General features: G+C 36.8%; 1 protein-coding gene across 5 annotated transcripts in view; it reads right to left on the reverse strand.

Moving 5' to 3' along the window:
• APC (APC regulator of Wnt signaling pathway) overlaps window positions 1-13,036 on the reverse strand; it is an 88,656-nt gene that overhangs the window by 13,491 nt on the left and 62,129 nt on the right. For 2 of the 5 annotated variants that reach the window (XM_085043494.1, XM_085043493.1), the window contains exons 7-9: window positions 12,833-12,916; window positions 6,087-6,191; window positions 2,329-2,451 (exon numbers count right to left, since the gene is read on the reverse strand). In XM_085043494.1, the coding sequence (XP_084899620.1) occupies window positions 2,329-2,451; window positions 6,087-6,191; window positions 12,833-12,916 (312 nt within the window). The remainder of the gene's footprint in view (window positions 1-2,328; window positions 2,452-6,086; window positions 6,192-12,832; window positions 12,917-13,036) is intronic. The other 3 variants (XM_085043495.1, XM_085043497.1, XM_085043496.1) reach the window with 3 other exon arrangements.

Here is a 13,036-nt window from a genome sequence, read left to right on the forward strand (position 1 = left end):
TGGGTGGTAGCTGTGTGTAACTGTATGAATCTACAAGACCTTCAGATTTTCATTGTACAAAAAGATTAAACAAACACATAATGAAAGTGCTTCATTCTGGGAACCAAAGTAGCTTTAAAATTAAATCTGTCTTTAAAAAACTATGTTCTGTATGACTTACACTTTATTTAAAGATGTTCTTCAGTGAAAAACTATACTATGTGGTAGTAAATACAATTATTCTAGATGAAGGATAAGAATTATTACACAAACTTTTAGTCTACATTGTGCTAAAAAACTGACATCCATGTATTTTAAAGTTTTCTTTTAAAATACTTCAAATGGACTGATTTTTTTTTTTATGATGACTGGCTTTTATATGGACCAGATTATTTAGAGCAAATGCAAAACTGAAGAGTTAATGCTTTTTCAAGTTTACAGGGATAAAACCAATAAAGCAAATAAATGCTTATTTAGTATATATACACAATACTGAGTGTTTGTCAAATTAACTCAAGTCATGAAAACCCAGCATTACCCATTTAACTTGGAGTAACCAAATTTTTCATTAAAAATAACAATTTTTGAGTGATTTTGAGTGTAGTATTGTGGTCAATACAGTATTTGGTTTGTACTTCCACTCTTCAGTAACAGCTTTCATCAAGAAATACATTTGATTCTTCTAGTCAACTTTTAGTACAATAATAAGATGTAGAGGATGATCTTAGATACTACCTAAAAGCCTCCAAACTCCTAAAGCCAAGATAAACAGCAACATTCAAAATCAAAACACAACATAAAGAAACTATCAAAAGGAATTATAAAGTAGCAGCATGTGTGTTTCTCTAGAATATAGTAACTAAGGAAGAAATGAGACTCTGGACCATTAAACCAAGTTTCTTACTAATAATCAGATATTTGCACTGGTTACCCTATCAATGGATGATTTTGTTTGGTGTCTTCAGTGCCAATTCCAATGTGCCTGAAGATTAATACATGTACTGAGTTTTAAAATAAATGAACAGCAGCAGGCAGACTAATCAGCAAATCTGGTAACATGGACTTTTGCTGAAGTAATAGAAATCCTACAGTCTGTGAAACTGTAGGGTCACATGGCAAAACCCACTGAAATAGGAACCACTTCTATGACAATCTAGCAACCCAGTTTTGAGATCCTGTCTTTCTGGGCTGGGAACACCCAAATATACCACCTAAACAAACCACTGTGATTCTTAAAGGAGAGTGAATTTAATCCGCTTTACGCGTATCTCTTTGCAGATATTTCAACTGGCAGCTATAATGCAGTGTTACTTGGATTTGGAAGGTAAAGTTTTTGCCAGAGAATAAAGCTGAAGAAACCACCAAATGAGGCCTCCAAGTTGCAGCTCATGTATTACAAGAAAAACAAACAAATCCATCAGTCTCTCTGTGTTTGCACACACTGCCCACAGACTCATCTCTTCCTGCACCTGTAAATGCATTCCTCCATTTATAATCTCTGCCACTTTCCCTTCTCAGGCATTAATATTAATCATTTCCTACTCCACAGCACAGTCAGTTCAACCTGTGTCTTTGTCTGTATCCTTCCACACTCAGTGCTGTTCCCTGCCTTCAGGGCATTCCCACTGTTTGGAACTTTGGGGAGTTCTACAGTTTGCAGTGAAAACTCACAGACAGAAAGACAGACAGCTGATGTCACCTCCATTTAGGATGTGCATACAGTGTAGGACAGAAATGACAACATAGTAATGCTGTTTTAAGGCCCAAAATCATTAATAATATGCAAAATTAATAGGTCCAGCTTCCCAGAGGACTGTGCTCGGCCCAGCACCCACAACATCCATACTGCCACTGCTTCCAGAGGCAGCATGAGATCCAGTGGCTCACGCATTTACCCTTTTTTGCCCTCTCTTTTCATGCTGTATGTGTATTTTTGAGTGCAGTCTTCTGTCTGCAGACACTGTGAAGGGCTTACATAATTGTTTTTTGTCTGTTTAATTTCTTGGCAACTGCATCTGTTTTATGGATTTAGATTCTGCAAAAGTATTCAAAGAAGTGCTCTTATAAAGGTTAATTTTCATCACTGATTATTAAGCAACATCACGAGGTTTTTGGATATTTCAGTAGCTTCTTGGAATTGCTTATTCCTTAGTGTAACAACTCTTAACTGATCATCAACAAGTTAGAAAAAAAAAGGATTTTTGTGCATATATTTTAAAAGTTGAAAAAATATACTACAATTTTAACTTCATAAAATTACTATGTATGGACAAGACTGTTCAGATAAAATTAGTACTATTGGCAGAAACAATGAGGTTATTGTATTAGTAAAAATGTAGCATTAGCGACCTGTGGTTTGTAATCTTCGGTTACCTTGGTACCCAGATGACTTGTCAGTCTTCGAGGAACAGAATAGTTACTAGTAGAGCTCATAACACTGGCTGTCTCGTGGTCCCCTCGAGCAGCAGAACCCTACAGATTTAAACAACAACTCATATAAAACAAAGTCTGAGTGAAAGAACAACATTGGCTAATTCAGTTTCAGCACTGGATGATGCAGTTTTGCTGACAGCAATGAACTGTCAACCTATTTCTGTTGAGTTAGGGTCCTCCCTGCCCAGATGTCACTGTCAAACCTGATTTTACTAATCCCTTTTCCTGAGACTTAGTCTCAATAGAATTGTATTTTCAACTGAATGAATTTATAATTACTATTTTCACCAAAAAGCGGACTTTGCAACAAACTGAATAATCATTTTGACAGAGTGAAATAAGCAGCCTCAACTTTTATGTCAGATTTTGTAGTGTACTGGAATAGGCCTGGACTTCTTCAGAACACAACCAGGTATGCAAGAACTCACTAGTAACAAGAGATTGATTTGGACAATGAAAAACCCTACTTGAATTTGTCCATTTCAAAAGCAAATTATGAGTGGTTGACAAAATAATGCTGACACTACTTGATGCAATTTTCCTAGAATCTACGTATGCTCCTACTGGTATTAGCAAGACTCAATTATTAGCATCTTTGTCCTCTTTTGATCAATTTTGTGTATTTACATTTTTCCTTTTTCTGCCACTTTTTATCCACTCATACTCTTTACTTTTTTATTTGCTGTTGTTTTCTTTCTATCTGTGAAGTTTCCCTTACTATATGTCACTCCCTTCCCATTTGCTTTGGGAAATTAAAAAATGTATTTGTTCAGAGGACACTTGTCATATCAGTAACTGTTTTACTGAGGTAGTCACCACTCTTTCTTTGATCCTCTAAAAAAAGCTAAGATCTGTTAATGGAATTATTAACTTGATTTGCAAAATGTTTTCAAACTATCTGGATCAATGAATATCATTTTTTTTCAATAAAAATATGTAACACACTGAAGAAAACTCCATGGAAGACACTTTGAAATAATGTCTACGTTTCTTCTATGTGCACCATAAAGAAAGAAGAGTATTTACAGTTCATACAGTTCAACATCTTAAATGTGAAGTTGAAAGAAACTGTAAGGACAAGGTAGGAGTAACTTAATGAAGTGTTTGAATAGACAGAAAAGGATCTAGTTGTACTGGAATATTTAAACACATTAACATTATTATATTAATTTCACTCTTGCATTTGAATCCAGAAAATGTGATACATGTTCCAGAAGAAGTATTTTATGCTACAAGAGTATAACTGGAATAATTTATATTAACACCACTTATTCCAATATATATTGCCTATGCAAACAAGCCCTTATTTTCTCTGTTGACTACAGGGAAAAAATCAAAATCTGAAAGCTTAGGAAGAAAATCACAGTACATTTTCACCATTATTCACTTAAACAATATTCAGTGCTAGGAGTATAGGAGTGAATTCCCTGATTTTTACACTGTGCAATCCCTTCATATTTTCTTAACCTCAAACTACATTCACAGGATTACAGGTTCAACAAAATGTACACACCAAAATTCTCCATTATTAAGCTCAGTATACTTGTTTCATCCAAGAAGGTAAAAATTACTAAGTTTGTGGCACTATTTATTAAAATTCACCATGCTGTAGGTAGAAATAGCCAAATTTTCCTGTTGTTTCCCTTGACTGTATCAACGTCAATTCAGGTAACCAATTCCATCAGAGCCATTACATGGCTGTGCTACCTGGGGGACACCAGGATGCTCAAATGAAGTGTAACTACATTTCTCACTGGCTTGTAAAGACTAATGCCAATGTCAGCCATTCATCCAAGAAAATGGGAAACGACAAGGAAATGTTATGTGAAGCCTTCCTGTGTAGAACCTCCTCTTTCAAAATCTCTTCCTGCCTACTTCGTCTTGTTTCCTCCTTTTATAATTTGTCTTTCACTCATTGTTTTACCCTGCTGTTTACCCTGCCAGTTGGGTAATTTTCCTTGTTTTGTGACGTATTTTCTTAACCAGATGGATAATCTCAACAAATTCCTTTATAGAACTTGCAAAACAAAGGCATGAAAACAATTTTACTTCAGGAGAATAATGAGTGCAATGGAAAAGACAGCTGAAAGATGGTCCTGAAAAGAACATACTTGAATACTGAAAAATCCTGGATTCAAATGGCAGTGTTGCAATTAACCCTGACTACAAAATCGATTAGAACCAAGTAATTTGGTGAAAACTCTTTTTTTTTTCCACTCCACTGAATGGTGATTGTTCTATGTATAGAGCTGGTTTATCAAAAATAAATGTTATGCCCAATCCATTAAACCTTCTCTGTCTGGACTTGCACTGAAAGCAAATAATCCCCAGATGGCTGCTTTAATGCAGATACAGCACCCTGGCTCTATCCCTCATCAGGAGGAAGGAATATCTATGTTTTATACATTTTTATAAGGCAACGGTCAAAACTGCACAAATCCTCAACGTTGAGACCTCAACTGAAGTATTAATGGATCTTCCATTTGCAAAAGTCTGCCAAAACATGACAATCCCTTCTTCCTTCCTTCTCTGTAAAATACATTGTCCAGGAAAAACTCCTAATTCATACACTGAAGATGGATGATACAGCAACAGTGCATCAATTATTTAAACGCATTATGCTTTCAGCCCCAAAGCAGCACTGAACTGTATTCTTCACAAACAATAAAGCTGTCATAAAAATTAAAGAGTCAGAACGTCAATAAGATATGGATAATAGAATTTAATTCCAAATGGTGGTCAAATGTATTTCAAAAGCAAAATTATGGGCTGTGCTTACTATTTAATCAAGTTAAATATTCCAGCCAAACCACAATTCTTTCTGATATATCTTCTACAAGACACTTTAGGAAATATAATTAAATAATTCTACTTCCCTGGAGTAGCAAAAATATCCTGTATATGAATTCAGCTATTAAATCTGTAGTGTGAACTTTTAAGAACCCAAATTACTAGATGGAAAGCCTCAGCTACAGTTGGAAATCATGAAGGGAATAATCATGGTAAATAAATAAAAGTATTTTTAGCCAAAGAGAGAAAGCATAAATATTGACAAATACTGGTTTTAAAAGACAAGTAAAGAATTCATTGTATAACTCAAAATATTCCATTAATGTATTTTGCTAATGAAAGGAGAAACAGCAATGAAAGATTATTTAGAAACATTTAAATAACCCTTTGGCCAACTATTGGGAAATTATCTCACTGATACTTCAGTTTCAAAGCTTTAGATAATACAGTATTAAAGAAACATTAATGATAAGCCTGTAATTTGGTTCTCCTCTTTTTTCTAAAATCACCGATATCTTAGTGGTAATTTCTAAAATGAAAATTTGAACAATTTTCTGTAATTAAGTAACACTTTTAGTATTACAATTCATTGATAATAAAATACAATTTCTGTAGTCATTCTTGGTATTTCTTTCACACCATTAGGCTCATTAATAATTTAAACAAAGAAAAAGTGCTCCTTGCATTTTTGAATATTTATACTTCCCTTTATTAAAACACTTCCTTCCAGTAAATGCAAGGAATTTCACAGATATAGATGGAAAGAAGAAGAACATTTTTTTAAACAAGCAGACATACAAACACAGTCAGGTAAATACCAACATGTAAGCATCATATGTCTCAAATATTTAATTTTATTAAAACAGACAAAATACTCTATTTACCTGACCAGTACTGCTGGTTGCCACGCTGATTTCTGCTGCTCCTTGACCTTCATTCTGCCTCTCTGTATCATGGGAACCTGTCTCATGCTTGCTTTGAGATGCTCTCTGTTAATACAAGAGTTTATAAAATTACAAACAAAAATTAGGTACAATTTGCCGTTCAAAGCTCCTCCGCTGTGAGAGCATCATCAATACTGCATCCCTCAGGAAGCCACTGAGCAGCACTTTGCATTTCATAACCCTGAGCCTCAAGAATTAACAGCCGAGACTCAGCGCCTTCAAAAAACTGTGAGATGAAAGTGAAGCACATCCTCTGAGGATTACAGCCCTGCAAGACAAAGGATCTGCTGGGACACACAGCAGCACCATTTTCCACCAGCTGTGCTCACATCCCTATCAGAAATGTACCAGCATTGGAGCAAACAACTGTCTGCTCTGCTTGGCCACGTGATCCCTGCCTTTGCTGGGGATGACGGCCAGCGCTGTTCAATTAAGCTTCACGTTCAAAGATGAGTAATTTCTGCTTGAACAGAAGGGTAACTGTACTGTAAGAATGCTTCTAAATGTCAAGGACAAGCAGTGCAGGAATTGCCACTTTGATAGAAAAGAAATTTATATAGCCTGATACTGATCCATCTAATATTTTGTCAAAATAAATTTCACTGATGTAGCAAGCTGGTAGAGACAGGTTTCAGTTCCTTTAGGAAAGCAGATTTTTATATATCTACATAAAAATTAAATTGGTCTCCTTGCTGCTGAACGGCATTTAAATGAGCAGTTATGAAATATATGAAGCATCAAGCATCATCTGTTAATGTGTTTAGAGCATTTCAAATTTTCAGCAAGACATGAATAATCCATGGAAATGGCTGAATTCTGGAGTTCAAAGCAAGATTATTTTTAAAGTATTACTTTTGTTGCCAAACCTCATTTTGCAGACTGAGAGGCTATGACCTAAAGGACAACACAATCTCAATTAATGTGTTTAGCCACATTTGGTATATGTCATGCAGTTTCTATGTGGCTCTGCAATGATCTTGAGCAGGAGAGCCTATGATAGCACAGCTTGCCTCATCTTGCTATAAGGATGTTTATCTCTGACTTTTAGTAATACCTCTCTTCAATGTACACACCCTGAAACATCTTTAGTTACTCTCTGTGATGAAATTCATACAGTATCACTGGCATAAATAATGGCTTTTTTCATGTAAAGACAGTACAGTGTCCAACCCAGAATGCACATAACATTGGGCAAAATTTTAGAAACCAGTAATTAATCATAACACATCTGAAGTGATAATTAATTAAAGTGTAATCTGTAGTTTAACTAAAGGAATAAAGTATGTCATGAATGCAGGAATATTACATAAACAAATAATATGAGAAAATTGGAAACAACTATAGGTAACAAATTTCTAGACATTGTATGTTCACTTAGGAAAATGAGGAAACCACAAAGCAAATCTTAAAATATTTCAGGAGACAACAGTGTTACTATCCTTTAAAATCTGATCTGTAACGTTTCACCATCTCTGTCACTGTGCATGAAATGGAACTGGTATTGATGCTCACACAGTAACTAAAGAAATTTTGCTTCCCAGTACAAGAGTGAGGCACCCAGTCAGGATCAGGTGGTGAATACAGCATAACGCTGAATCCCTGTCTCACAACACATTCAGGCTTGAATCAAGTGTAATTACGAGTTTGACAAAATCTACATCTAAGACTCCAGTGTAACTCAAGACAGAATTTTCCAGTCATTAGGTGACATTTTGAATCCCATGAAGAAAGCAGTACTGAACGTGCTTAGAGGTGAAAATCTGAACAGTTCACTAGGCAGGCTCTGACCCACTGGGTCACCTGAGGGGGAATAATACATCTCTTCCAAGAACATTTGAGGGGCTGGAGCAGGATGGTGACGATGGTATGTATCAATTAAATAGTCCTGCTGCATCCAGAGCACAGGCCAGAGATATCTCATTCCCTGACAAGAAAAGTTTCTGCTCTCCTTAACACTCCCTGCTCCTATTAACATACATTTGTTTGCTACATACTCTTTATGAATGAGGTGGCTTCCCATTCCCCCTAAGCACTCCCAAGAGTATGCCAATACAAAAAGTAGTCAACTCCATGTGCAAATTAATTTGCAAGGCAGTTTTAATAGTTACTAGCAGAGTGTATCTACTTTGAAATACAGAATGCTCTCACAACGTGCAAACCTATTACTGTCACCGGAGTTATCAGCTGGACTTGAACATGAAACCTGCAGCTCTCAGTGAAGACTTCCTACCACTTCAGCCATTGAAGTAATTTGAAATGAGTTGTCCTCTTTATGAAGACTGGCACAGAAGAGTTAATCCCAACATAGGCAGCAGATAGCAGGTTATTAATTGAAAACTGAGTATTTATATAAAAATTTATTATATATATACACATTATAATTTAAACACATTTATTTATTATATATGAAAATAGTGTGTATACACACACACACAGAGATAGTATAGATATAACATTATTGTAAATAAATTAATATTAATTTGACAGACTGCAGATTGATGGTTAGGAATGTAATACAACCACTGCAAGCATGTCCCCTGTTTATGGTGACTTTCAAAACCGAACATAGGACCTGTGGAAGAAAATATAGAAGCTACCAACCACATCAGCAAAGAACCAGAGCATGTGAACAGCAGCAGGCTCTGTAAGCCCTACGTGAGGCACAGCTGCCAGAGAATGGCACTCAGGTCCCCTGGGTTAAACCATACCACCTGTATTGAGGCTTGACTTTTGAGAAGGCACAAGCTGAGTTTGTAATCTCTGTCATTGCTGAATTCTGGCATCAGACCACAAAAGTCAGTTTAACAGAGCTCACTTTTCTGTGCTTGAAGCATATATGGTAGGAGACTGCATGTGCTGGTTATAGGAATATGGAGCTGCTCCTTCCATTGTGTTTCTCACAATTTTTTAAGTGCTGCTGAAGTCAACAATAACTGTAATTATCAATTATTAATTTCCATGTATTTCTTAGCAGAAAATTATAAACTCTAGCTAGCATAGTAGACCTTGACTATTTCTGCTATGAAAGACAATTACAAATAAATTTACCTTATATTTTGTTAACATGAATTGCTAGAGCAAAAACTTTATAAATTTATTAGGAATTGATAATAATCCATATTAAACACAAAATATATATAAGTAACACATATATACAAAAAAGGAAAATGCGAGAAATGAAATTAAGAAACTGTAAGAAATAATTTTGCTACAGTTGATTTAAAGACAAAAGAAAGTCTAGTGAGTCAAATCCTTGAGAATGCTCCTGTCCATCCATCACAGTTTAAAATGTGCTAAGCATAATCTCAGGAAGAGAAAAATCCTTTACGTTTTATCTACAGCAACACTGCCTAATGGAAGTACTTCACATATTTCAAGTTACAGATATTATGAAAGAATGGCCTGTACCGCTATTACAAAAAATTTCCTTTTTTTTCTTTTAAATAATTTCATATTTGCACCCAACAGCCAAAAATTCTTTCAGGTCTAACCTTATAGTGGATGAAGATACCACCACTTGCAGGTAAAGGACTTCAAATTTTTCTAGAATCATTCACAAGACTTAGCAATTTGCCAAAACTTAAAAATAAAGTGATAAAGTGTCTGCCAGAATTTTCTCTGCTCATGGATTTCCAAAAGCTGATTTTATTTTGCAGTGTTATATTTGATCTTACTCTTCAAGATATATTGCACTTGGATTCCAGTGACTGGCATCACCACAGGGCCTACAGTGTCAGCAGACAAGTTGTGATATTTATTGCTGTGGTTATCAGATCTTTATAACATAAGAAGCACATTCAATTTGGGTATTGGCACCAAAAAGTGGGAAATAAACTCTCCAACCAATTTACCAGGTTAGAAAGCCAACATTTCTTTATTAGCAGTGCTGGATGCATGGGGAATTCTCCTTGAAGCATGCTCAGTAACAGACTATAGGTTATATTCCTATATAACTTAAGGTTGTATTCCTGAAACTAATACATATCCGTCAAATTACTAAATACATTCATCTATGCTAATTATTTCCATGGACTTATCTGGATGTTGTTAGGATCTTCTGATGAATCTTTTCTTCTTGAGAGTACCTCAAATATGTGGTCAGGTCATAGTGTACTTCTCATATCATTTGTTGTTGTCATACACAATCCTTGTTCTCAAAACTAAGGTATCAGCTAGTACATATTAATTACTGATATAAGTAAATAAGGAAGCATTAGTTGGAATACGACGTATTAGTAACAGATGTGGGGAGTTAACACAAGGCCACACTAATCTCTGGCATTTGTACTAAGCACTGTATGGTACAAAACTAAGCATTAATCACAAATATAGGGATCAAACACTACTGTGCTAAGGTTAAAAGAATTTTCCAACATCTTCCCACTGCTTCATAGACTTCTTCTTATAGAAATAGAACTTGTTCAGTAACAGTATCACTGTATCAAGCACAGTATAAATATCTAAAAGATGTCTCATGTTTGTATTCTTCAATTACACGGACTTTGCAGAGTGACTGCACCACCAGACAATTTCATAATTATATCTAGCTGTTCTCTATAGGAGGTGGTCATCAGTTGGAAATGATTAAAACACACTATAAAGTAGCACAGTGTGCGTGGTGACTGCCTCCTTTACCACCATCAGCACCCATATAACACTGCCCTAAACCATATAACTATGTAATCACTTATCCGAACATTTTCCAGGTAAGACTCAGCACACCAAACTTTCAATCTATCAGGACTTCAACATATGAGGCAGCCGAATAGTTTGGTGAAAGGAGTGAAAAACTAAGACAAAAGCTTTTTTCTGTAGTTGCATCTCAATGCTGATTGAGTCCCTGAGCTCAAGTTCAAAATACTTTTTTTGTCTACTGGAGCAGAAGATAGACACTCTGGGGACAAGATCTATCAGGCTATAAGGGGCAACAGTATCTTTTGAGAGGCTGGTGAACCAGGCAGGGAGAGCTTTATGCTAGAAGTTACAGGGGACAGAGGGCAGGGCTGGCAAGGCAGGAGCCTGGGCGGGTGGGAACACAAGGGCAATGCACACAACTGAGATAAGAGGAACGTCCTTGGGCACAGGCACGCAAGGAAGGACAGGGTGCAGCAGAACTGCCTTGCAGGGAATGCTCCCAAGCCTGTGCTGGGCAATGGGCACGGCTGGGTGCCTCTCTGTCCAGCACATCTCTGCGCTGCTGCTCGAGGAGCAAACAGGAGGATGAGTGCACAGGGATGTGGACTGAAAGCTGCTGGGATAGCTGGGAATCAGGGGGCTGTAATCAGAGGCACAAAGCACAGCTGGCGGCAAGCCGGAGTTAATATCGAGACCAATACTGTCAACACCTGCATGCTGGGACACAGTGCACTTTCACCAAGTTAGAAAAGCTGATACAGCACAGGGTTCAGCTGCCTTCCAGAGGGACCTGGACAGCTGGGAGAAATGGGCTGAGGGGAAGCTCATGATGTTCAAAAAAGGGAGTGCAAAGTCCTGCACCTGGAAGGGAACAACCCCAGGCACCAGCACAGGTTGGAGCCGTCCAGCTGGGAAGCGCCTGGAGGTCCTGGGCCATCCTTTCAAAGGCTCTTTTGGAAAAAAAGTCCAGCAGTATCCTGTACTGCAGTGAGGGGTGTATTGCCAGGGCAAGGGAAGTGACCTTTCCTCTCTGCTCAGCATCCAAAGTCTTGTTCAGGCCTTCCCAGCACAATAAAGCTGGATTCCCAAAACCAAGTCCTGTGCAGGCTACAGCAGTCCTTATGGGTCCTGAGTTCCTTAAGGGAACTGTGACTGTTCAGCTTGGAGAAGGCTCAGGGAGATCTCACCAATATCTATAAACACCTGGACTGACTCATGTCAATAGACCAAGTGATTTCATTTCACACACTACTGTCTGCATCACTTATATAAATGGATTTTCCCACAAATCCTGGAACCATGAAACAAGTATTTTACAACATGGAAAAAGATGCATTCTTTAGTGATCCAAATGATGCTCTGGAGCTTTTCCTGTAGTTATTTTGGGTGAAGGCGAGTCATAAAATATTCATGTCAAACACACGATTTAATTTACCAGCACAAGAAATGGAGCTGACATTCTAAGTGAATTTCCACTATGAGAGCAGTTTCTGCTAATGGCAATTACTGCAATGGACTTTGTAATTTACAGGAAGAATCCTGCATTTCTTACTATAGAACCCTGTACTTAAACACTAAAAGTACACCAGGCTTCTATAACGAAGTCTGATGGAAGCCCTATTCATGCTTTTTTAAAATCTTATCTCTTTCAAAAGACAAGCCAACCATGAAGGTACTTTTCAGAAATTCATAATTACAAAGGCTTGTACAACTGATTGTTTTAAATATTTGCTAAAACCATGACTCAGCCTTTACAAGCACAATGCACGTTGACATTTTTACTGAAATTTCAAGCTAAACTTTTACATGATATATGATTATTGATTAAAGATCCACAGTAGTATGAAGACTAATCCATGTATTCCATCCTCAGTTCACTGCAAAGACAGCAAATAACAGTCTAAGAATATTGACTACCTAATTAATTGTGACATCAATAGCTGATGGCAATAATGGGAATAAAGTGCCTACCACTTGATTCAAATAATGTGGGTTTTTTACAGAAAGTATACATACCACAACAAAAAAAGGGCAAGTTATTGCTCACTAACCTCTGCTTCAGCTGCTTGTGATTGCAGGAGCTGTCGTATACGAAGAATGTCCTTCTCTATTTGTTGAATTCTGGCCACCCTTGCCTGAAAAGAATGGATTTTCACATTTGATTTTGTTCAAAAACTCCTTTTACTTACTGTAGTGACAGTATGAAGAGTTCTTGGCAAAAACTGCTGACAACAAAATAAACCTACTTCAGTGGA

Source organism: Lichenostomus cassidix, chromosome Z, assembly GCF_008360975.1.
Source record: "Lichenostomus cassidix isolate B80296 chromosome Z, HeHo_3.0, whole genome shotgun sequence".
Taxonomy (NCBI): domain Eukaryota; kingdom Metazoa; phylum Chordata; class Aves; order Passeriformes; family Meliphagidae; genus Lichenostomus; species Lichenostomus cassidix.